At 39.6% G+C, this 22,954-nt stretch overlaps 1 protein-coding gene across 1 annotated transcript; it reads right to left on the bottom strand.

Annotated features, from left to right (window-relative positions):
- Positions 1 to 548: 548 nt before the first annotated feature.
- On the bottom strand, positions 549 to 22,580 carry LOC125636844 (2'-5'-oligoadenylate synthase 1-like). Its single transcript, XM_048850607.2, has 9 exons — positions 22,377 to 22,580; positions 21,932 to 22,091; positions 20,673 to 20,859; positions 17,344 to 17,534; positions 15,816 to 15,976; positions 12,536 to 12,660; positions 10,087 to 10,276; positions 4,822 to 5,031; positions 549 to 2,246 (listed from the first exon to the last, which is right to left on the bottom strand). The coding sequence occupies exons 1-9, from the start codon at positions 22,382 to 22,384 to the stop codon at positions 2,090 to 2,092; spliced, it is 1,389 nt and encodes a 462-aa protein (XP_048706564.2). The 5' UTR covers positions 22,385 to 22,580; the 3' UTR covers positions 549 to 2,089.
- Positions 22,581 to 22,954: the final 374 nt, after the last annotated feature.

Genomic DNA, 22,954 nt, shown 5'->3' with positions numbered 1-22,954 from the left:
AAATCATAGCTTATCTGCAGAGAAAAGAATCTTGACGAGATATCAATTGTCTTCAAGCTTTTTTGTGTAGTGACTGTCTTTTAGTCTGTTTGTACAGGGTTGAATACAGTTGGGGTCTATTCTCAGATTGCCCCTAGGAACTACCATAACATACACAATAAATGAAAAAAAATAAATATTTGTCAGGTTTCCAAAATTTCTGGTAGAAGTTATTTAGTAAGAAAAGAAACACTCCCCCTCCCTCTTAATTATTGTACTAGGAGCTTCTACAGGAGAATAGAAAAGAAAACATCTTCTTCAAAAGTAGCAGCAGCTGGGAGTGAAGTCTGTGCTGGGGAGCAGTAAGGTGCTTTTAATTCTCACTTTTTACTACTGAGAGAACCCTCAAGTGAAAGCATCTGTGGTGAAAGCAGAAATGCATCTTAAAGCAACAAGTTGAGAAACATATACCAATGCAATTTAACATCTCAGGCAGTGAACTCTTGCCAATTATGTTATTAAAACAAATACAAGATAATGGAACACTATGAATTTTTATTTTCTCAGCATGAGAGAGACACTGTGGTGTTCACACTGTCAGAACAAATTCAACTGTAATTAACAAAGCACTAACATCTAATAGTTTGCTTGGACCACTTTGGAAAAAATAGCTTTCATTCAGGATCTTTTCAAAACAATGATTCGTGGAGCACGATACATTTTATACAGCATCAGTAAACAGTACATGCTCTATTTTGCATTTGACAACAATTGTTTATCTACCTATTTGGTCCCTATCTATCAAGGTATAATTTCAGCATCAAAAAGTATTTAAACAACTGCTTGTAAATGGTAAAGTATTGGAATAACTTGATTTTTATATTTGTTTATTTGGATGAAGAAATAAACAGTCCTACTGGACACTTAAAATGGACTAATAATTTGACCATTTTTTTCAACACAATTTAACTTTTCATACCTTTCTTTCAATTATGTGAGCTGTTATCTGCCCATAGATGAATCAAAGTAAAGCCAAATTAAAAATTACTAGACACCAAATCCTGGATCCCAGATGATCTGCTGTGCTAGTGTGAAGTAATTTAACCATATAAACTACCTTAAGACTAACACAACATGCTACTCAAGAAAAAAAAATTTTTTTTATGCTGACTACTTTCCCACTTCTATTTCCCTCCTGTTCTGTTTCAGTTGTGTTTCTTCCTCACCACTAGCCTGACCCCTGGGAGGTGCTGATGATGCTCAAGCACCTTGTAGGATCAGGGCCAATATTCCATGCTGTTTCTCCTGTTGTTAGTAGCCACCACTGCAAAACCATCATTCCAGCAAATAATGCAGTCTTTCCAACTCCCCTTCAGGTGGGGTCTCTGTGCTGTAGCCCCAATTACTTATGTTGCAACTGTATATAAAAGTCTGTCATTACAGACTAAAATGGTTAGGGCCTCCGTAGACCATACAATGGGTAGAGTCTGGATACATAAATTATCTCCACTCTTCATTATCTTTCCAACCTCCCCTTCATCTTATACTCAGAAGATATATCAGCCATAATTTCTGGAAATAAACGATGTATTGTGAGACAGCCTAGTGTAGAGCCTTCCAGCATTTATCTATTGCAACCTAGTGATTTGCCAGATGTTATGGAGTTATAGTCATCTTACTGTGTAAGAAGTGAGTTCTTTATATGGGCCTTTTTAAAGTAAACAATGCTCAAAAGTTTTATGGAATTCCAGTGCTTCCCTAGTGAGCTGTGAAGGAAGGAAGTTGTAGGAGCTATGAAATGTTGCCCTCTTTGGTCTGGTGCTTGAACTCTTTACAAATATAAGGAAGCATCTCTTTCAGCTTTGTCCCTCACACAGGGATAAAAATGTAGCAGACGATTTAATCCTGTGACTCGAGTGGATTGTGTCTGGTTCATTCAGAAGTAATGACAAAGAATTGTTAAGTAGATTAGAGAGAAAACAACACACACTCCACTGTTTTTTATTTACATTTCTTTATAGTGGAATATTCCTCGTGGCAGACTTGTCTCATATGCCTTGGCAAACCTATTTGACAGGACTTCAGAGAAAGCGTTAGCCTGGTTGGTTTTTTACCAGCCATTTGTAAAAAGCCAGGGCTCCTTTGCTTGCACACCATTAAAAAGAGGCTTAAGGAGGCTCCGTCTCGCCACATGAGCCACTTCATCCCAAGCATTGCTGTTCTCACACACATTAAATGTTGGGTTTGCAGGATCCAAAACAAATGGCCTGAGAGAAAAATAAGAATCAATATGATCAATACCAAGAGGTGAGATCTAGCAATTTACTAAGACCCAAACTGCAGCTCTGATGTAAGTGGGTAACCAACCAAAAGCTATTCCAATAGCATTGGAAACCAGCACTTTGTGATAAGATGAAAAAAGCTGATGTTTCAAAAATGTCAGAAAGTCAAGATAACTGAAGACATATATAGTGCTTGAAAGTAGACAGACATTACGTTTTGCTTTATATAGTCTATCACTACTGTAATATTGTCCTTAACACCTTGTACCACTTCTTTCTTACTCCTCCTTCTCTGAAGTAATAAATTAAGCCCCCGCAACAGATGTGCTGATTGTCTTTGCGACATAAGAAAGCAAAGAAAGGGGGGAACTTGATAATACACAGGACACGAGGCTAAAAGCTGGGAGGAGTTTGACCTTTTCACTCTTCAATCCCTTCTGCTTTTAGAATCATATAGCAGCATCTGTTTTCTCTGGTCATGTTACTTACTAATTTAAAGGGACAGACTCATGGGGAAATGTATGTAACCCCTAGGTACTCTTATTCCATGATTATTTCTTTAAAGTTTTAAATATGTCAAACAGTAGAACTATTGATGCAGGATTATTCACCTGAACTTTATATTACAGTTTAAAACAATCTATTCTCCTTATATTAAAGAAGTAGTAAGATTGCACAGAATACAAAAAGACAGAAAATGCCAAGTTACATTTGAATGAGCATCCTTAATTCTGCCTCTTGTGTATATACATGACAATACAGTCTCATTAATTACATGATCACATTGTAAAAATGATACAAGATATCACCATACAACTTTTCTACAGAGTTAGACCCACGTGGCATCTTGTGTTCCAATCAAGCAGAGCCCATGCAAGTCATTTATATGAAAGATACTTAGTAACTGTACCTACGAGCAATACTACACATAACATATATAATAGAGAGTAATGGTGGAAAATTTGCTGCCATATTTATAGACTGCCTTTATTTGCAGCATAGTTGACTGCTTAATGCTTGGAACTGCACCTCTGGAAGACTGTAATATTGGTTGAAAGGAACATTCACACGGATGCTAACAAAACTATTAAAATACATACCTTTGAGAGACGAGAACTCAACATATAAAAAAAGTTTATCAAGTCAATTCAGAGAGATGGTATCATATGGAAGTTCTGTTAGTGCAAGTATAGAAGTTAAAACTACAGTTAGATGCTACACAACATATATCTAAGGCTGTATAAAAACGTACTCTATAACATGTATTAAATTGACATACATGCATTAAATACATGTATTAAATTAACATACATGCAAGCAGTACATAATTGTTATTTGTTGCCTGAGCACTTAGAAGCCCTAAGCAGGATGCCCTGGAGCTGTACAATCAGAGAACAATGAAATCTTAAACTGTGTCATTTCCTGATTTACTTATTTAATCATGGAATCTCCATGTTCTCTTAATACATTTTTTGCATGGAATTTCCTAGGATTTTTTAAAAAAGTTATTACCACTATTATTTGTGTGTGTTATGGTAGCACCTAGGACCCCAGTCATGGACCAGGACCCTATTGTGCTAGGTACTTCACACACAGTAAGTAAAAGTAAATACAAAAAGCAGCTTCAGTGTGGCAGGACTGTTGATCTCTTCTAGCTTGCCAGAAATTGACAATAGCATTCGTATATTCCATAATTTGGAACATGTTTTCTAGATATCACAGTAATGCCCTGTCTTATACATAGGCCTGGCAGAATTCAATTCTGTTTATAATTTTGACAGTCTATGTTTATTTAAGCATTTCTACAGATTATCATTAATTTCAATTTCATAGTTTGATGAAATTATGGGGAGGAGTTCAGATAATTATTTAAGTACAGTTTAACAGTTAAAACACAAATGGTCAACTTTACATGTCAAAACGTGCAAAGTAAATATTCTTAAATCAAACTAATAAGTTCTCAAGCAGCATGTTCTTTGTCTATCTGTAATTTTTTATCATCATTAGTGGAATTTTTTATCAGTTTATGTGTGTATAGCAAAATTGATATTTACTAACATTTACTGATAAAAACAGAATCATTTCAAGCCTGTTTATATGTCTTTGGAGGTCTTCCAGAAGGGACCCTTCTCCTGACAATTGGAGCAGCGGAGGACCTCATGCCACATAGCCTATGGGGCAGATGGAAGCATTTTTCTTCCTTCACATGCATCTGCCCATCAACCAGTTACAGAAGATTTTCCCTTTAATGTTTAGCCGCTTGTGCAGGTGATATGCACTGGGGTAAATTTCACTTTCTGTGTACAGTCTCTAGCTAGAATAGTAAAGGGAGTGCCCCTCTGTAAATAGGTTTTGATACAAACTATGGAGACATTGTGTGTCTCTTTAAAGCATGTTAGTAATCTCTTAATGGAAAGTTGCATTGCCTCCCATGAGTTAAGGGGACTCCTTTTCCCCATGAACTATTGAGGACATAAGCAGAATTCAGCTGCTGCAGCTATGCCTGTCTGGTGGGTATATTTACATTAAGATGACAGTAGGTATTTTGTCATATAGTTACCTGGTTTTCTTCTGGATCACCTTTTTGAAAATTGTAGAGTTTGGGCTGTAGTGTTTGTGCCAAACAATGCACATTTCTGGGTATCTAACCAGAAGCTTCAGGATAGCTCTCATTCCCTGAACCAGACTGAAAAAGACTGGCTTCCCTGCCAGCTGCCAGATGGAGATTGTGATGAGCTCTACAGCATAGGAAGAAGGAAGCCTGCGAAACCTAAATTCATAGAACACAGGCTTAGCACATCAAAGTCTACACAGGAAACTCTTACAAACAAAATGCAAGTAAAAACAAACACTAACAAGCAACAAAAGTTAGCTTTGCACTTTCATGTTTGTTATCCATTGCAATCATTATGCTGTTGTCCCCAGTCAGGCCCCTCAATGGGGGCACTGAAAAGTTTATTTTATTCTGCATAATAAAGAAAATTGATCAGTAAAAAGGAGAGAGCAGCTTTGTGATTAAATTACAAATGTGACCAGATCAGGTACCGAATGCATCAAAAATATGCCATACATTCTGCTGTGCGAGCTGAGCCCCATGGATGCCAGAAGTCACAAGCCAAATCACTAGCTCCATGGCCTAATAGCTAAAACAATATGGTAAAGAAAGAACTGGAACCATTTACGACCATCAGAAATGCCTCTGATTACATTAAAAAGAACAGGAGGACTTGTGGCACCTTAGAGACTAACAGTTTTATTTGAGCATAAGCTTTCGTGGGCTACAGCCCATTTCATCGGATGCATAGAATGGAACATAGAGTAAGAAGAGATTATATATATATATATATATACACACATACATACACACACACACACATATACGCACACATATATAAATATATACCTACACATACACATACACAAATATATATATATAAATATAAATACACACATACACACACGCAGAACATGAAAAGTAGAAGTAGCCATACCAACTGTAAGAGGCTAATTAATTAAGTTGAGCTATTATCAGCAGGAGAAAAAAAACTTTTGTAGTGATAATCAAGATAGCCCATTTAGACAGCTGACAAGAAGGTGTGAGGATACTTAACATGGGGAAATAGATTCAATATGTGTAATAACCCAGCCACTCCCAGTCTCTATTCAAACCCAAGTTAATGGTATCTAGTTTGCATATTAATTCAAGCTCAGCAGTTTCTCGTTGGAGTCTGTTTTTGAAGCTCTTCTGTTGCAAAATTGCCACCTTTAAATCTGTTACTGAGTGGCCAGAGAGGTTGAAGTGTTCTCCTACCGGTTTTTGAATGTTGTGTCCATTTATTCTTTACATTGTAAAGAATTTATTCCGATTACATTGTAACATTGGGTGAGGAGAAGAAAAGAGACAGACCATACACCACCAAAAGTGAGATGGCTTCAGTTTAAGGCCTCGATTCTGCTCCTATTGAAGTGGAGGGCAAAACTCCCATTTGACTTCACTGGTACAAAAATTAAACTCAGAGGGAACATCTACACTTCAATAAACCACCTGCAACTGTCCCAAGTCAGCTGACTCAGGCTCACAGGGCTCTGGCTATGAGGCTATACAGTTGTAGTGCAGACATTCAAGCTCAGGCTGGCTCCCAGACTCTGGGACCCCACAAGGGGGGACGGTACAAGAGCCCAGGCATCAGCCTGATCCCAAACATTGACACTAATCAGCCCTACAGCCTTAGCCCTGCTGAAGGTGTTTTATTGCAATGTAGACATACCCAAGAAGTCTTGGTATAATTTAAGGGTATATCTACCCTGCAATTTAAGTCCAGGGTTCAAATTCAGGCTCAAGCTTAACTCCACTTCTGCCTACATGCAAATCATCCCAACCCAGGGTTTGGACCCAGGATTCCAAGACCCCCGAGTCTGAGTCAACCCAGGACTCAAGGTTCAAGCCTTATTGCTTTTGCAGTGTAGACACAGCTCCACTGGACTCATGCTCTGGAAGTCCACCAAAAGTATTCCACAATCCCATGGGCTGATTTTCTTTGTCCTCTGAACAGTCAAGTTTTCCCTCACTGCATCAGAAACAAAGGGCTAGGGCAGCCACATTTTGGGAAGGTGTTAGGGAGTCTGGGATATAGGTGGTTGGACTCAGTTTAGGACCCAGTTTTCAACAATTCCTAACCTGAGATTACAAATGAGTGTAGACGCTCTAGCCCAAGGTAAACATATCTAGGTTCTGCTAACTCGAGTTCTAATAACCCTGGGCTTATATTGCAATGTGGACATATCTTGTGGGCTTAACCCAAAACCCAGAGAAATCAATGGACGGAGTCCCCACTGGCTTGTATGGGCTTCAGATGAAGTACTAAAAGAGCAAAGCACTGTATACTTCCTATTGAAAGGAATAATTTCCCAAAAGAATGGATGTTGGTCTGGCCTTTCATACAGGTTTTTTTTTCACATTCTTCACAAGAGAAAATATTAGCTGGCACATCTGAATCAGAGTACACACAGCAATCAAGATATGATTGTGTATATATTGCTCTTAAACTGACTCATCTCAATAAAAGTGTGACATTTATTGCAGCAAACATATTAGGTGAAATGTATTCCCAACACTGACTGAATATCTATGATAAATGAAAAGAGCTTCTACCTCTTGCAGACATGAGGGGAATTGCAATCAGCCCAAGAGGCAGGAGTGGTTTGGTGCAATGAAGAATCAGTCACTAGCAAAACAGTCTTTTCCTCTCAATGTCAAGGAGGGGTCATTCTTTCATTGGCCAGTCTTGACACATAGGTCTTTGCCATGTCTATAATCTAGTAGCTCATCTTCTCTATCCCTCAGCTAGTGCAAGGAGGTAAAGCAAACAGCACCAGTGTAATTCATGATTTTTTTCATATCATGACACTACTGTCACTTCCTCAGCCACCCAGCAAGATGCACAGAATCTTTCACTTACACATCAGCTTTACTCGGCATACAAAACTTACCCTCAGCACCACTTGAGACCAGATGCACCTCCAGTACTGCAGGAAGATGCTAAATGCCCTTCCCAACGGGCAGAGAGGTAAAGCATATTTTGTTCCCTTGGAGAAGGGAGCTTTAGTTTCCACAGGGGACTTCATCAGAGCCCTGCCAGAGGAGGCTAATAGGGAAATGCACCAATCACCCCAAGTCACACTACTACTATGGGCAGCGCTGGCTATTTTTTATGCAAAAAGCAGGCTGGCTGTAGGGCCATTGGAGCCCTCCTCCCCCCTTGGCAAACTGTTGGCTGCTGGTGCTGTTTTTCCAGATCCTGACGTGAATCTGGCCCATCTGAAAACAGCTAAAGAGGAAAGAGCTGACATCAGTGATGAGTCAGCAGATTTGGAGTTCAGGATTAGAGTGAACAATCATCCCAAGAAGTGAGGATGATTGTGTTCACGTCAGAAATGGAATGTGAAAAAATCTGTCAGACACAGTTTGTAATTGCAAAGGCAGAAGTGAACAAAAGAAAATGTAAAGTGACCAACTTTTTAAAGTCCCGCAGTAGTTTTGCTTCAGATTTAGATAGCCAGACACCAAAACCCAGATCCAAACCACCCACGTTAGGACAGTTTGAATCCAGATCCAAACTTTGTATATCAAGCCCATTTCTAGATTCAGGTTCACTCTGAGCGTGAAAGGTGTTTTTGTTTTGTTTTTGTTTTTTTTAAGTACAGGAGCTTCTTATTTTACCAATCAATCATGTGTCTGTGAGGATCAATATTAATAGCAGTTATCTGCTAGTTACCTGCTAAATTTGGATTAGTTGCTTAGAAAATAAATTTATGCTGAATTTGATAAAAAATATTTAGTCCTGTGCCCAAGTTTGTCTAGGTCACTGCACATCAGAGACTTTCTAGCTGTCAAACAAACATGTTTGGTGTAACCCTTCGTGGTATACCTGCCTTGGGCATTTTGTTGGAAGAAATTATGGTTGCACGGATTTTTCAGTTCATCATCTGAATGAGTCAGAAGCCGGGGGATATATAGTAAGAGGGGATCACACAGCTCAGAAGAGGAAGACAGAAGCAGTTAGTAGACCATGTTGCTGTTACTTTTAAAAAAAGTGATACATAGAGGCACGTATGCCTACATCTAACTGCTCTGAAAGGGGGTAGAGCAAGAAAAACATATGGTATTCTAGAAATCACATGCTACAGATAGGGTTTCTATCCAGATAGTGTTTATTATATAGTGAGTCACAAAAGTAGTTTCTTAAATAGTTTAAATGGCCATTAGTGCTTGTCCTTCCTGAACAGATGAGACAGCAGTGATAATCTAAACAGAGAAGACAGACAACCACATGAAGGTCACAGTGGGCAGAGCGCAACAGACACACTTTTTGTTTCTTTTATGGCTTCCACTGCAGTAGTATCTGGTGTGTCACAAACATTAATGAATTTATCCTCACAAGATCGCTGTGACCTAAGGAAGTATTATTATTATAGCCCTATTTCATAGACAGGAATCATAGAATCATAGAATATCAGGGTTGGAAGGGACCTCAGGAGGTCATCTAGTCCAACCCCCTGCTCAAAAGCAGGACCAATCCCCAATTAAATCATCCCAGCCAGGGCTTTGTCAAGCCTGACCTTAAAAACTTCTAAGGAAGGAGATTCCACCACCTCCCTAGGCAACGCATTCCAGGAACTGAAGCACAGAAAGATTAACTGACTTGCCCCAGGTCACACAGGAACACTAAAGCAGAACTGAAGATGGAACAGAGATCTTCTGAGTTCCGATCAAGTGTGTTATCTACAAAACCATTCTTCCTTCACTTTAGTCTCCAGAATGTATGTTCCACCTACAGACTAGGTTAATTGTTCAGAACAGTAATTCAGAATTCATAAATAAGCAGAAGTTACTTATTGTAAAAGACTCTGCTTACTCAGCTGATTTGCTACACACCTTTAAACAGTGTGTGCCAGATTTCTACTCTATTTGGTTTGGAAAGGTTTGAAAAGTCCACCAAGTCATGCATTTGCAGAAGCTGTCGTGTCAGCCGGAAAGGTGGAGGGTCCTTTATGCCAATCAACAGTGAGTCACTTTAATTGGAAAAAGAGAATGCCATGCCAATATATTAATCGCACTAGCACAGCTGTGCGCCTCTCCATCTTCTTGCTCGAGGGCACTGTCTAATTGGATCACATTCTAGTTCAGTTTTAAAACAGCCAGTAAGATGTAGCGGAGAAGCATAATACACACATTATGTAAAATCCATTATACAGTACTCACTGTTCAGTCTTCAAAAACATAAGGATGTTAAAAGGAAAAGAGGCTCAAGTGTTAGTTACATACTTATTTTGTGCTGTTGGTTTAGCAAATGAAGTCCTGAACCAGTGCTTAACCAAACGAATCAGGTCCTTCACTGCCATGGTAGATGCCTTGATAAACTCAACCTGGTACTGCAGCAAGGACATTGAGTACAGCTGGATTTCATCAGTGTCATTACAGAGATAGATCTTGTGGTAAAAGCTCTGTTTTAAACCTGTTAACACCAAGAAAAGGCTAAGACTGCATTCCCTAATATTTTACTTTTTTGTTTTAAATAGTGAGGTTTCATAACAGCTATAAAATCCTGTTAAATATTGCACAAGTCCATAACATTAACAAGCCCACTTCATGTCCAGACTAAATTCATTCCAGGTTTGGTGGCATACAAAAACATGCAAGATCCAGTAATGTTATTAGGAGAATATTTTGTTTCACAAAGAGATTTAATCTCCTATGCAAGCGATTATCCAAAAAACCGGTAGTGGGTTGTGTGGGTTTTTTCCTCCCCCTCTCCTAATATAGATTGATATATAGATATAGATATTTTCTGGTTGATAGCGGTTATACATTCTGCATATGCATACACACACGATTAAAATCATGCTCCCCTATTAGGAAAGTTTCTGATTTGGGCATCCTTATTTTAGTTTGTTCCACTATCTGTGTGGAAAAAGGCAAATTATAATAATGATTTTTAAAGTTAAAAATTGGGGCCAATTTTTTAAAAATATACATTATTGAATATACAAAAAAATTTGCACGATGTGCATACAGTTATTCAGACTGCATTTACATCAACTATGTCAACAGTTAGTTGTGACTAATTATTTATTTGCATGTTTTTCATAGATTCAAAGATTCCCAGGCCAGAAGGAAACATTGTGATCTTCTAATCTGACTTCCTGTACAACGCAGACCACAGAACTTCCCCAAAATAATTCCTAGTGCATCTCTCTTAGAAAAACATCCAATCTTGATTCAGAAATTGGCAGTGATAGAAATTCCACCACTACCTTTGGTAAATTGTTCCCATGCTTAATTACTCTGATTGTTAAAATTTACACCTTATTTCCAGTCTGAATTTGTCTAGCTTCAACTTCCAGCCATTGGACTGTGTTACACCTTTCTCTGCTAGACTGAAGAGCCCTTTACTAAATATTTGTTCCCCATGTAGATACTTACAGACTGTAATTAAGTCACCCCTTAACTGACCCTTTATTAAGCTAAATAAATTGAGTTCTGAGTCTGTCACTATAAGGCATGCTTTCCAATCCTTTAATCATTCTCTTGGCTCTTCTCTGAACTGTCTCCAATTTATCAACATCCTTCTTGAATTGTAGGCACCAGAACTGGAAGCAGTATTCCAGCGGCCATCACACCAGTGCTAAATGTAGTAGTAAAATAACTTCTCTATTCCTATGCAAGACTCCCCTGTTTATGCATTCCAGGATAGCGTTAACTCTTTTGGCAACAGCATCAAACTGTTCAGCCCATTATTCGCCCCCACCCCCAAATCTTTTTCAGAGCCACTGCTTCCAGGGATAGAGTCCCTCATTCTGTAAGTGTGGCATATATTCTTTGTTACCAGATGTATACATTTACATTTGGTCATATGAAAACACGTATTGTTTGTCTGCCCACAGTTTACCAAACGATCCAGATTGCTCTGAATCAGTGACCTATATACGTACCTGATTTATGCGTTCAACTGCAGATATTGCACACACAGGGTATGTATACACTGCAGTTGGAGGTGTGATTGCAGCATGTGTAGGCAAACCCTCCTTAGCTTTGTTCAAACTAGCTCATTAAAAATAGCAGAGAAGCCATAGCACACAGGCAGCAGAAAAATGGGACCAGATCACAAGCCCACCCAGGATGCCAAATGGCAAGCTTGTGCTGTTATAGCTTCATTCCTATTAGTAGTAAGCTAGCTCACAGCTCCCAACTGCAGTGTAGACATACCCGCAATGGCTATGTCACTTTTGAAAATCAAGCCCTTTATGCCAAATGAAGATCCAATGATTCTCGTACATCTAAAGTTGTTAAGAAGAGATATGAAGTATATCTAGAAATACATTATGGAATGGAATCTATTAACTCAGTACAGTAAGAACTGCACAAATTAGACATTGCATCTGAATACCTAGTTTACAGGTGTTTGATGGTTCCTGCATAAAGAGAGAGAGTGTGTTTGTGTATGTATGTATGGGAAAGTGCTTGGAGTTTAAAAGCATCACAATCATTAGCAAGTAGTGAGGCAAAAGTGCCATTTCCCCCAAATTCTCTCACAGTACAGTCAACGGAGACTACTATAACTGTCAACACTAAAATAGATCTATAGCCTGGATGTCACAAGGCAGAGCTGAAACATTATGCAATTTATAGAGCTATATGATGGGTATAAATGGTCATGAGTGATCATTCCCTGATAAAGAAAGTTTCTCCCCAAAGGAAAACATTCATCCCCTACCTCTTGATGGTGCAGGCCCCAGCATGTCATAGCAAGGCATGATATCAAATGAGTGACCATGGTGATTCTTATAGCACTTGAAATGAAACCGTAAGGATAAATGGGTTCTTTTCTCCATCATTATCCTAAAACAAGCATTAGATAAAAAAATATTACTGAACAGTAATACTGGGGGAAGGAAGGGTTCAAAGGTTTAAATCCTTTCTACTGTGTAGTAAGGATGGAGGAAGGTGGCTGGAAAGTCTCCTCCCTCAGAAATAAAAATAAATATCAGCCTGTATGATATTTGCAAAAGGCCACACGGAAGTCTCAGGGCCAAATTAACCACCAGTGTAAATGAATTAAACACCACTAAAGTCAGAAAACTCATGCTTGTTTACACCAGTGGCCAGTCTGGCCCTTCGTATTTCTTTTATAAAGCTAGTAATTTATAAATATCTCATAGCAATACATATACTGACATGTATAAGATGCAAAACCTCACGTTAATAGGAAATGAAGGTCAATTTCTCAAACTAGCTGGCAGTGTAAGTGGCTTTGTCATATTCTTCCTTTTTGCTGCTGGGTGGTAAAAATAAGAGGAAATGCCAAGACAGACAGACTACACCACCTGTCCATTAAAACTCCCTCTGGAACACTCCTATATCAGTCTCCACTTCCTGGACACCATGATCAACTTCAACAGTGGAACCGTACAGACAGCTACATACAAAAAACCTAGAGATCACCACACGTACCTTCATAGGTCCAGTTTTGGGGAAGAACAGACAGTCTGTGACTATTAGAGAACGAACCCCCCACCCCCTGTGTCTATTTGAGAACAATGGAACCCAAGTTTCCTGAGTCTCACCACTCCTCTGCAGTCAGCAAATATCTGTGAAACCTACTGGCAAAGTATGTGTGTCCCAGCCCCCTCTCATACTACTCCACACAGAGGCTATTAACCTATTACTGCCACCAGTTACTCTGTTAGTCAACGTGGCAGAGGTCGGTGTAGTTGAGCTAAACATTCCAACCCTGCTGATGTCAATAAGATGCCACATTAAAAAGTTTTAAAAAAGAAAACTGAAGAAAAATACTAAGTAATTATACACAACAACTATGATAAAAGATCATCATTCAATTACGAAGTCAAGCAGTGCAAAGTTCAGAAATGTCAGAATTAAGGTTGCCTGTGCTCCCCGAGAGTATGCAGTATGATACAATCTTTAATTACATTATCATATACTAATTTTCCACAAGCTGAATTCTGCCCTAGAGAACTGCATTCTATCCCTGTCTCTGCCCCAGAGTCCTTATGTATTGCTAGTCAAGTCACTTAATCAGCTTTTCACAGGTGATCACAAATTGTCTATTCCTCCTTTTCTGAGTGCTTGACTTGAGGCCCCGACGTTTGATTTGCAGAGTGCTGAGCACTCCCAGATATAGCTGAAGTCAGTGGGAACTGTGGCAAAAGTGCAGTATTGCCACTATAAGCTGCATCCACACTAGGAATATTTTGCAAGTGCAGTATACTGGTATAGCAAAGCCCTCCCAGTGTAGACTTGTTCACAGCTAGAAAGGACAACTGAAGGGCTATGAAAATGAATGATACTGAACAAACACACACAAGACATATTTCACCACACCTAGCGATGCAAACTGGAGATATTTTTAAGAGCCTACAAAATGTGTCTTAATATCCTCTCTAGTTTTTAAAATTAATTTCCACTTAAAAGGCATAGGCCATGGGTTTATTTATATAAATGTATTATGAGTGTGTACAAATTAATGCTCATGCAGTATGGAACTATCATTTGGCGTATGCAGTCTGGCCAAGCCAGCCACCGCTTTCTTATCAATGATGCTCAAGGCTCAAAGACCTCCAGGAAGTTGAGTCATTTTGCCGTCCTCAACAGCGTGGGTCATGCTTTGTGGCTGCCCACATTGACATCGTGGACGGTCTCTAAAACATGGAGTATGAAAGATACCAGATTACAGACCCCAGGGACGCCACACATCCCTTTGTTCACTGAACCGGTACAACACGGGAAGTAGCGGTGCAAGCTTCCACACTTTGCTCAGCAGTGTGCCTCAGCTCAGAACTGGAGGGGCTGCCTCTTTTGGCAAAATGGCCTGTTTCCATGGCAATTCAAGCCTTGGCCTCTCATTCAAGACTGCCAATAACTCTCTATTGTCATGGTCATTCTTGGGATGTGAGCACCTCTCCACTGGAATCTGGAAAGGACCACAAAACATATTTCACATAGGTTGCCACATAGCCATGTTAACAACTTCATGTCCCTTCTGTTTGGATGGATTCAAATCCCTGACCTAGAGCTAAAAACCTCTATATTTTATTGCTCATCCCGTCACCCAGTCCTCCGTAACTCATAGACCTCAGTTCTCCCCTCTAACTTGTCCCACCACAATCTCAGTGCCTCCTCCCTAGAGGGAGTATTTAGATGCAGTTTCTGGAGTGACACTAGGTTGGATTAAGATTAAATATAAAAACAGGTCGATCTAAAACAGGATCCCAAATGTGTTTTATGAGGCTTCTTATGGGAAACAAAACCCATGTGCATTTTGGGTTGGATGGGATCTCCACTAGAGAAAAAATATTTAGGGGACACTCTTTGGCTTTCATACTAAAACAATTAATCACTGGCAATATCGCCGCATCTCTTTCCACAACCTCAAAATCCCACAGCCAGGGAGTATACAATACACCCTGCTCCTGCTCAGCAGACACAACGTCCCCTGAAACCCAGGTTTGCTGTCTCCATGTATCCCCCCACACACACATACACACACCATGGATCACCATGTGTCATGGTTAGCCAAAGCAGTGAGATACTTAGTATTTGTTTGCACTGTGGATAGGGCATGTTTAGTCTCTAGACAAGCTCACTGAAGTGAGGGAGGAGCACAGTACTTCACATTATAGATGAATGGTCTGTATGGAGTCCCATTCAGTTGCTCTCATTCATGCTATAGAAACTAGAGGGTGAAGGTGCAAAGTGGGAGAAAATGATGAATCATTAAGGCTTGACAAGACGGTGTGATCTACCTTATAAATCTCTAATGGCAATTTTATCAATGTCTGTATTGGTACACACACCATTGTGTGTCCAGTTTTCTAGTTTGATTTTATCCATTTTATTTTCTGATTTTGCTGTGCTCTGAAGTCGGCAGTCTAGGGGGGGATCACATCTTCAGATGCCTGTGTAACATCTGGAGCAAGTAAAAGCTCTAATACTAACTAAACATAGAAAATACATACAACCATCATGATCCAAACCTGCTGGCCCATGAAGATTTCTTCAGTCTTTTTCCAAGATCATTTATAACTTCTGGCAGTTTCTTTTTGCAGTCTTCTAGATTTTCAAAGGCTTCACTAAATAGCACTATATCAACATCAGAACAACCTTGTGTATCAGTTCCTTTTATATATGAGCCTCCCTGTTATGTAAGATAGGCCAGAAAGATGATTAGCACTTGATTTTTTTCTGTAAACAGGACATTTTTGCAATGTTGGTAAAGCAGGCCTTCTGTAATGTCTTAGACTGTCTTGTCTACCTACTTGCAAGTAATTTATAGTTTACATGATACTAAGGTGAGACACAAGGTGGGCCTGACCCCTGGGTCTTTCAAATGGACTTTGGATCAGGCCCTATACTAGTAACAGGATTCACAGTATCATTGGTGGTATATACTATAGGAATGGAATTGGGTTCAACACCCAAATCACAAGGGCAAATCAAGTTTTCTTCACTGGGTGTTGAATATGGTTTAACCCAGTTTATGCCAGTATTCAAATTGTAGTCAACCATGTTGAGGAGGTTTGGGGGGAGGCAGAGGAAAAAGGCAGTGAGAGCCTTTTTGAAATTTGGTGTCAAAAAAGAGTTTATTTTCTAATGCAGAAGTACTTATTAGTAACTAACAGATACTAACCTAATAAAAATCGCATCCCAATGTTGGGTGCCAAACGCATTCTCTTTATTTTGTTAAGTACATTTTAAACTAGAGCATATCTATCAATACACATCTAGAGCTCTGCTTGCTACAATCACTGTAGTAAGAGCATAGGGCCCAACTAGGCAACCCCTACTCATGCTAATGAGTACATCCTCATGTATTTGGTACTGAGAGCATTCTTACAATAATGCAATGGCCACACTACAGGTAGGGGTGTTTATAATCAGTTAGAAATCTCAGGCCAGTTCTTAGCAGACAGTTGTCTGCAACAGAAATGCACCACTAATTTCTTAGTAAACAGGCTTCATATGGAATGGGTATGGAAGTCGAATTGCCATCTCACCCCTAAAAATGGTTCCTTCAGAATAAAGTTGATGTACAATGACAAGATGTTACGGGGAAGTTGATACTGTACTACATCAGTCCTGTGAGAATATTCAGTCTCTAGGGATGTCACTTTAGGACCTCTGGAGAACTAAATGAGCCAGTAATTTGCCTTAAAAAATTGTGTAAATCCAGATTTACAAAATTAGTATAATTGGTCTAAAAGAGCAATTACAGGTAGAGGAAAGGTTATTACCATAGGCTCAACTCATATTTAGATGCAAGAAACTAAATGCTAGTCTTTTAAAAGGATTAAATCCTCAGAAAATATGGTGGATCCAAATAATGCTAAGGGTCAAACTTGAATCTAAACCAAAAGGAAATTCACTGTTTATGAGATCACTCCTTCTGGACTCTTGGGACACAAGAGGAGCTTGTGGTACAGATATATACGGACTGCAACACCTTGCCAAGTGAAGGAAATGCTATTTTGTTGAACCGCAATAAAAAGAGGAAATCATGTTTACCTTGATGAGCCGAGCTACTGGTAATGGAAAGCATTCCTTGAGCAAATTAATAACTGCCTCTATTTCTGTTGCACAGGCAATGCTTGCAGGGCCTGGAATGGGTCGAAGCTTTTCTTCTACAAATCTCTTTAGTTCTGTTGGATTTTTATAATCCAAGATATTACCAGGTGACAATCCAGTGGCCATTTGAGCTGCAGAGAAAGTAAATTAAAGTCTGATCACTAATTTGCTTGAAAAGGACTTAAGAAGCTCTCATTTCGTGGTCATTTCAAACTGAGTAAAATTCATCTCCAGAACAGATATGATTGTAATATAATAATAATGCTATAAATTCCTTGCTTTCTTTTAATCAGCTGTGGCAGATAGCTAGTACTCAATGCCCAAGGACCCACAAGTGATGTGGTGTAAAGTAAAAAATCATTAGTATAATACCTCAAAACCTGACATTTTTCCACTACACTGTCTCTAAATCTGCCTCTTCCTTTTAATCTTCACTGCTAAAACCCGAGCACACACCTTTTCTCTCTCCCCTCTCTCTCTCATTTTAACTATTACAAATTCCTCATTCCCAGATTATCTGCTTCCCCTTCTCAAGTTTACCCCAAATACCACAGTTAAAATCTTCTTCCACACCCACTATATCCAGCTGTGGGTTTATATGGATCTCTTTCTGGCCTATTCCGTAGCAGATTACAGACAGTGGCCTCCCAGTACCAGGAGACTAGGAACACATTGGGAGAGGCAAAGAGTTTTATTGGCCCTCTTGGAGAGGCACCTGCTGAAAACAGCTATGGAGATTCTTGCACAAATTCTCCAAGTGCAGTGAGGGCATGTGGGAGAAGTTCTTATTGGAAGGACACAGGTCCTAGCAAGGGCAAGAAAAATGGGAAGGTTGGCCAACCACCAGGAGGCCCTAAAACAGGATTCTTTAAGGACAAAGGATCCCATGCTCATGTTAATTTGCTTTCCCTACTGGTGTTATTACAGGGTTGCACGATCAGACGGTAGGTGGAATTCTGTGGTGGGAGTTTTAAAAAGGGGCTTTAGAATGCCTCATCATGGGTAAAGGATTCTGTCAGATAATTTGAAGTTATCTACTCTTCCAGAATTTGTAAGGGAAAAGAAAGCTGGTGAAGTGAGATCTGTTCTAGTGACAGGACTTCTGACGGGGCCCTTTAACAATTTGAAGATTTCATAACTGGCGGTGGTGCCAAGAAAGTCTGGACTGATTCATCATTTGGCCTATACATGGAAGGGTTTGAATAACAATCTCATTGAGTTGCAGAATTGCTCAGTAAAGTAACCATCTTTTAATCACATGCCCCCTGCCTTTGGTATGAAGGCAGCTTTTTATTTATTGCTGGTTCACTCTAATGCTTTTGATTTGATGGGGCTTTCAGCATTCTGATAAGGCCATGCCCAGGTGATTGTCATTTTCCTTTGAACTATTTAGCATCTTGTTAGAATGGAAAGACATGGATGTGACCTATTGTGCATGGCACACGACCTGGACAATGTTTTGTTTCTCAGCCTTAGCAGATTCAGGCATTGGAAAGCCTTGATTTAAACAATTTGTTCCACCACAGAGTCTCTTGGGATTCTACTGGCATAGGAGAAAACAGAGGAACCAAATAATATATTACACACCTGGGCACAGTAATCAGTAGAGACTAGAGTGTCTCACTTCCCAGCCGTGAAGGTTGATCAATGAAGGGAACAGATAGGAAGGCTAATAGTTCGGTTAAAGTCACCCTAAACTATTTACAAAGATTAGCTAGATTGTTAGGTCTTGTGTGCAGAGCGGTTGTGCCTTCCTGAGCCTTATGGTGCTGGTTACAAAATGACATAGCCCAGACATGGAAAGGAGTTTCCTTGGCTATTGTGGTAAACAGGCTCGTGAAAATGTAGACTGAGAAATGAGAAAGGCTTTGCGCACTGGTGTATCATGTGCTTGCCTAGACCTGTTCCACCCACAAAGGGCATTTGTTGGACATCAGTTATGGCATTTTTATCCCGGGCATTCGATTATGACAGGAGAGGTATTTGTGAGTGGTTGGCTTGGTGGGATGCCAAGCAAGCAGCTGCTAGCGGCATCTGATGGTAGTGTAGTTTTTACAGGTAGGAAAAGTCAGGCCAGTTTTGGCTGAGAGCGTTTGGAGCGAGAAATAGTCCTCTCCAAGACTAAATTGTTGTAACAAGGGGACAGCCATAAAGATAGTCATATCTACTGGAGGAGACTGCTGGAAGTTCAGCCTAGGGGCTGCTCCAATCTTCTTTATGGGACTCGAGGTTTTGGTTTTATGGTCATGTCTATCACCCACATCTTAGTGGGCCAGATGGTTTTCAGATGGCTTGAGGCAATGATTTTATAACCTTTGGGTCAGCAAACACTGATTGGATCAAACAGCAGCTTGTTTCTGTGGCAGCTGGCCCGTTACTGTAAGAATTACACATTCCACTTTTATGTTTGGTTACTGTGTGGTTGTTATTTATTTAATAGAACTGCAGCTTATATGCCAAAAAATGTGTTTGGCTGTAGGGTGCCTTTCCTAAAGGCCTCTAATAAAAAAAACAAAAACCCACACACTTTCCACGTGTGTGAAGAATGTCTACAAACTGATCAAGCACTAAGAAAATTCCAAGGGAGCTTCATTGCCAGAGAAGTACAAAATGTGGATGAGGACAATAGCACAAGCTATTTCTTATCCATATCCCTCTCCAACATTTAAAATAACAAGCCTGATGGCTAAGGGAGGGTTGGGTAAGACAAGGTCGTGACAGTGAACACAAACTAATGATGATGTCTATTTTCAATACGCTTTTTGTTCTGTAGCTTCTGATGTAGATTCATTTACTAGCGGAACATTGTGCCATATCTATTTATTTATACCAAAAATGTTAATGCCCAGCCCTGTAGACAGTCTCAAAGCAAGGAGGTATTACATTTCATAACTGCAAAATGAGGAGATTCATTGTAACCACCGCCACCACAAGTCCTCACCAGACACACTAGTTGTAACTAGTTGGTTACCAGTAACTAGAGTTACCAGTGTGAGTGTCCCATCCTGCACGGTGCTACGTACCCTCAACTCCTATCAACTACAGTGGGCATTGAGAACAATTGAGAACAGCACCCCACACAACTCGGTGCTCTTTCAGGAAGAGTTTTGCTGGATAAGAGTCAAATGGTCAAGGAAAATTAATCATCTTGGGAGTGATCTCACCAGTGAAAGCATTTGACACTTATGTTAGTTAGCCCTTGATGCTCCCTCCCTAATGGCCAGAGCACTCTAGCAAAACTTCCCGTCTGTTCCGAGCAGCGGCGGTACCTCTTTTGCTGGCTGTGAAGTGATGATCTTGTTTCTCATGGTGTTCCCTGCTGTGGATTGTTCCAAATTGCCTGGGGCACATCCTACAGGAGGTAGACATTTCCATGGCCACAAATTTTGCTTCCCTCTTTGGAGGCATGTCCCAGAAACACCCTTGTTTTTCAGCAGTCATCCTTTCATGGTTGGCCTGTTAAAGGGAAGATGGGGCACATCATACATAGGAGTAAGTTGGATATGGAAAAAAGAGGCTGGCTAATACAGTGAATTGGAAGTACCTCCAGGAGCTCATTTCAAGACAAACTTCAACATTTTTAAAGCACACTATATGGGAAAAGACAGTGGGCCATATTCATAAAGCATATATAATAAAAAAAAATAGCAACAGCTCCAATAATTCCATTTTTAGACATCCACCTTGAAGCTTGCCATGATTTAAAATAAAATGTATATAGGAATTATTTGAGACACTATACTTAGAATAGGAAAGAACAGTGGTAACTATGTGGTATCTGCAGGGGATGTGGACTTTTCATTGGTGACTTTTGTAAATATAGCAGCAGTGAAATAAAGTCACCTCCATGGCGGCAAGCAGTAGTCAATTGGACCACAGCACAGTGCCACATTTCCTTCCACTTATAGGAACTTGACAGTCCAAATAAGAAAAGTATTCATGAGATTAAGAGAAAACCATCTAAAGGAATTATTTTTTAAGAAATGTCTTCTGATAAAATCCGTACTTTAGTGTTTGCAGTGGGAGCTTCCATAAGCACCAGAGCTCATACTCTTCCATGCTATGTCTGAGCTGGACAGGACTTCAGTCAACCCACAGAGGTTCCTTTGATTTTCTTTATAGTTTTATATAAAACTAATCAAGGTTTCCTTGGCAGGGGTGGCACTGTAACAAACTAAATGGCTGTTGCTTTTACACTGGGTGTGAAACACCTACAGACAGACCATACTTGAAACGCACTGAGCACAGAAATTAGAGATAATAAAATCTATTGGGTTATTTTATCTATCCACATGCTAGGGCAGGATTTCCACCCATACTGCAGTCAGACGATCAGATATATATATTTACTATGCATATATAAGCCATTTTTCAATGACAAGATGTCCTTTCTGTTCCAGTGTAAATGTCTCTATTGAAAGAAAAGTAAAAACATACTGAACATACAAAAGGAAGAGCAGAGACTGGGAACCAATAAAATCCCAGTTGTGAGAAAAGAGACAGTATCAGAGCTCTCAAACAGCCTTACCGCTTCATGGTCCTGAAGTGTTTTTCTCAAAACTTCCCTACCACATTTTTCACAGTGAACTTTTCCAAGATGTTTTGCTCGGAAATGATACCTCAAGGCAGTGCGACTGACAAAATCATTCCCACATTGCTCACAGTTGTAGGATTTTAGAGACCCCACCCTTTACAAAAAGAAATAAAAGTAAGACTTTACTCCAGGGGGGGCACAGAATTATTTTATACATTTGAAAAACAGTATAAACCTCTGAACAGAGCTGTGGTTAGGATAGTGATTCAAAGTATATTGCACTGATATTTGCAGTATTTACCAAAATGGTTTCAAAACTTGTTTAGTCATTCAAACTTTAGTCTAATAAAATGCTGATAAAGTTAGTGATATATTAATAATAGCTTCTATTGTACAAAGGAAAAAAAAAAAAAGAGGAGAACACTCCTGAATTACCTACCTAAACATTTTCTGAAGAATAAGCTGTACAGAAGCCCTGGTTTCTTTCCATTAATTTTCTTTTTCATGCATACCCATTCAAAAAGGAGTTTATCACACTGAAAGAACTTTCCTGGTACAGGCCCCTGTCAAAGAAGATTTCTTTTACTTTTGCAAAAACAGATACTTGCACTTCATGGCAAGTGTGTTTATTTCTTCGTTTCCCAGTTACCTCCATGTGAAGGCTGAAAGCATTTCTGCACTACTCCCCAGCTGCAGAGCATTGTGGGACTTGTAGTTTGCATGTCACCAGAATGAGACCATCTTATTAATGATTCCGTGTGTGACGAGAGTTTTTCAAAAGCATGAAGAGACATGCATGATTTGAAAATAAAAGTACCCATGCTTTCTATGCAGGTTAACATGATTCTGGAAACACTTAAACCTGAACCAGAAACTGACAAGCTGTGGTCTCAGCTTCTGTTCTTAGACTCTCAGCCTATGCTGACAGTGGAGCATTATAAGTCTTGCACTGTTCAAGGTTCATTTATTATGTTAGATGTTAAACTAAGATCTCTTTTGCCTGGTCTCTGGAACATA

This window comes from Caretta caretta, chromosome 5, assembly GCF_965140235.1.
Source record: "Caretta caretta isolate rCarCar2 chromosome 5, rCarCar1.hap1, whole genome shotgun sequence".
Taxonomy (NCBI): Eukaryota; Metazoa; Chordata; order Testudines; family Cheloniidae; genus Caretta; species Caretta caretta.
Note: the sequence above shows the minus strand (reverse complement) of the source record. Positions and strands in the feature narration are given on the sequence as shown.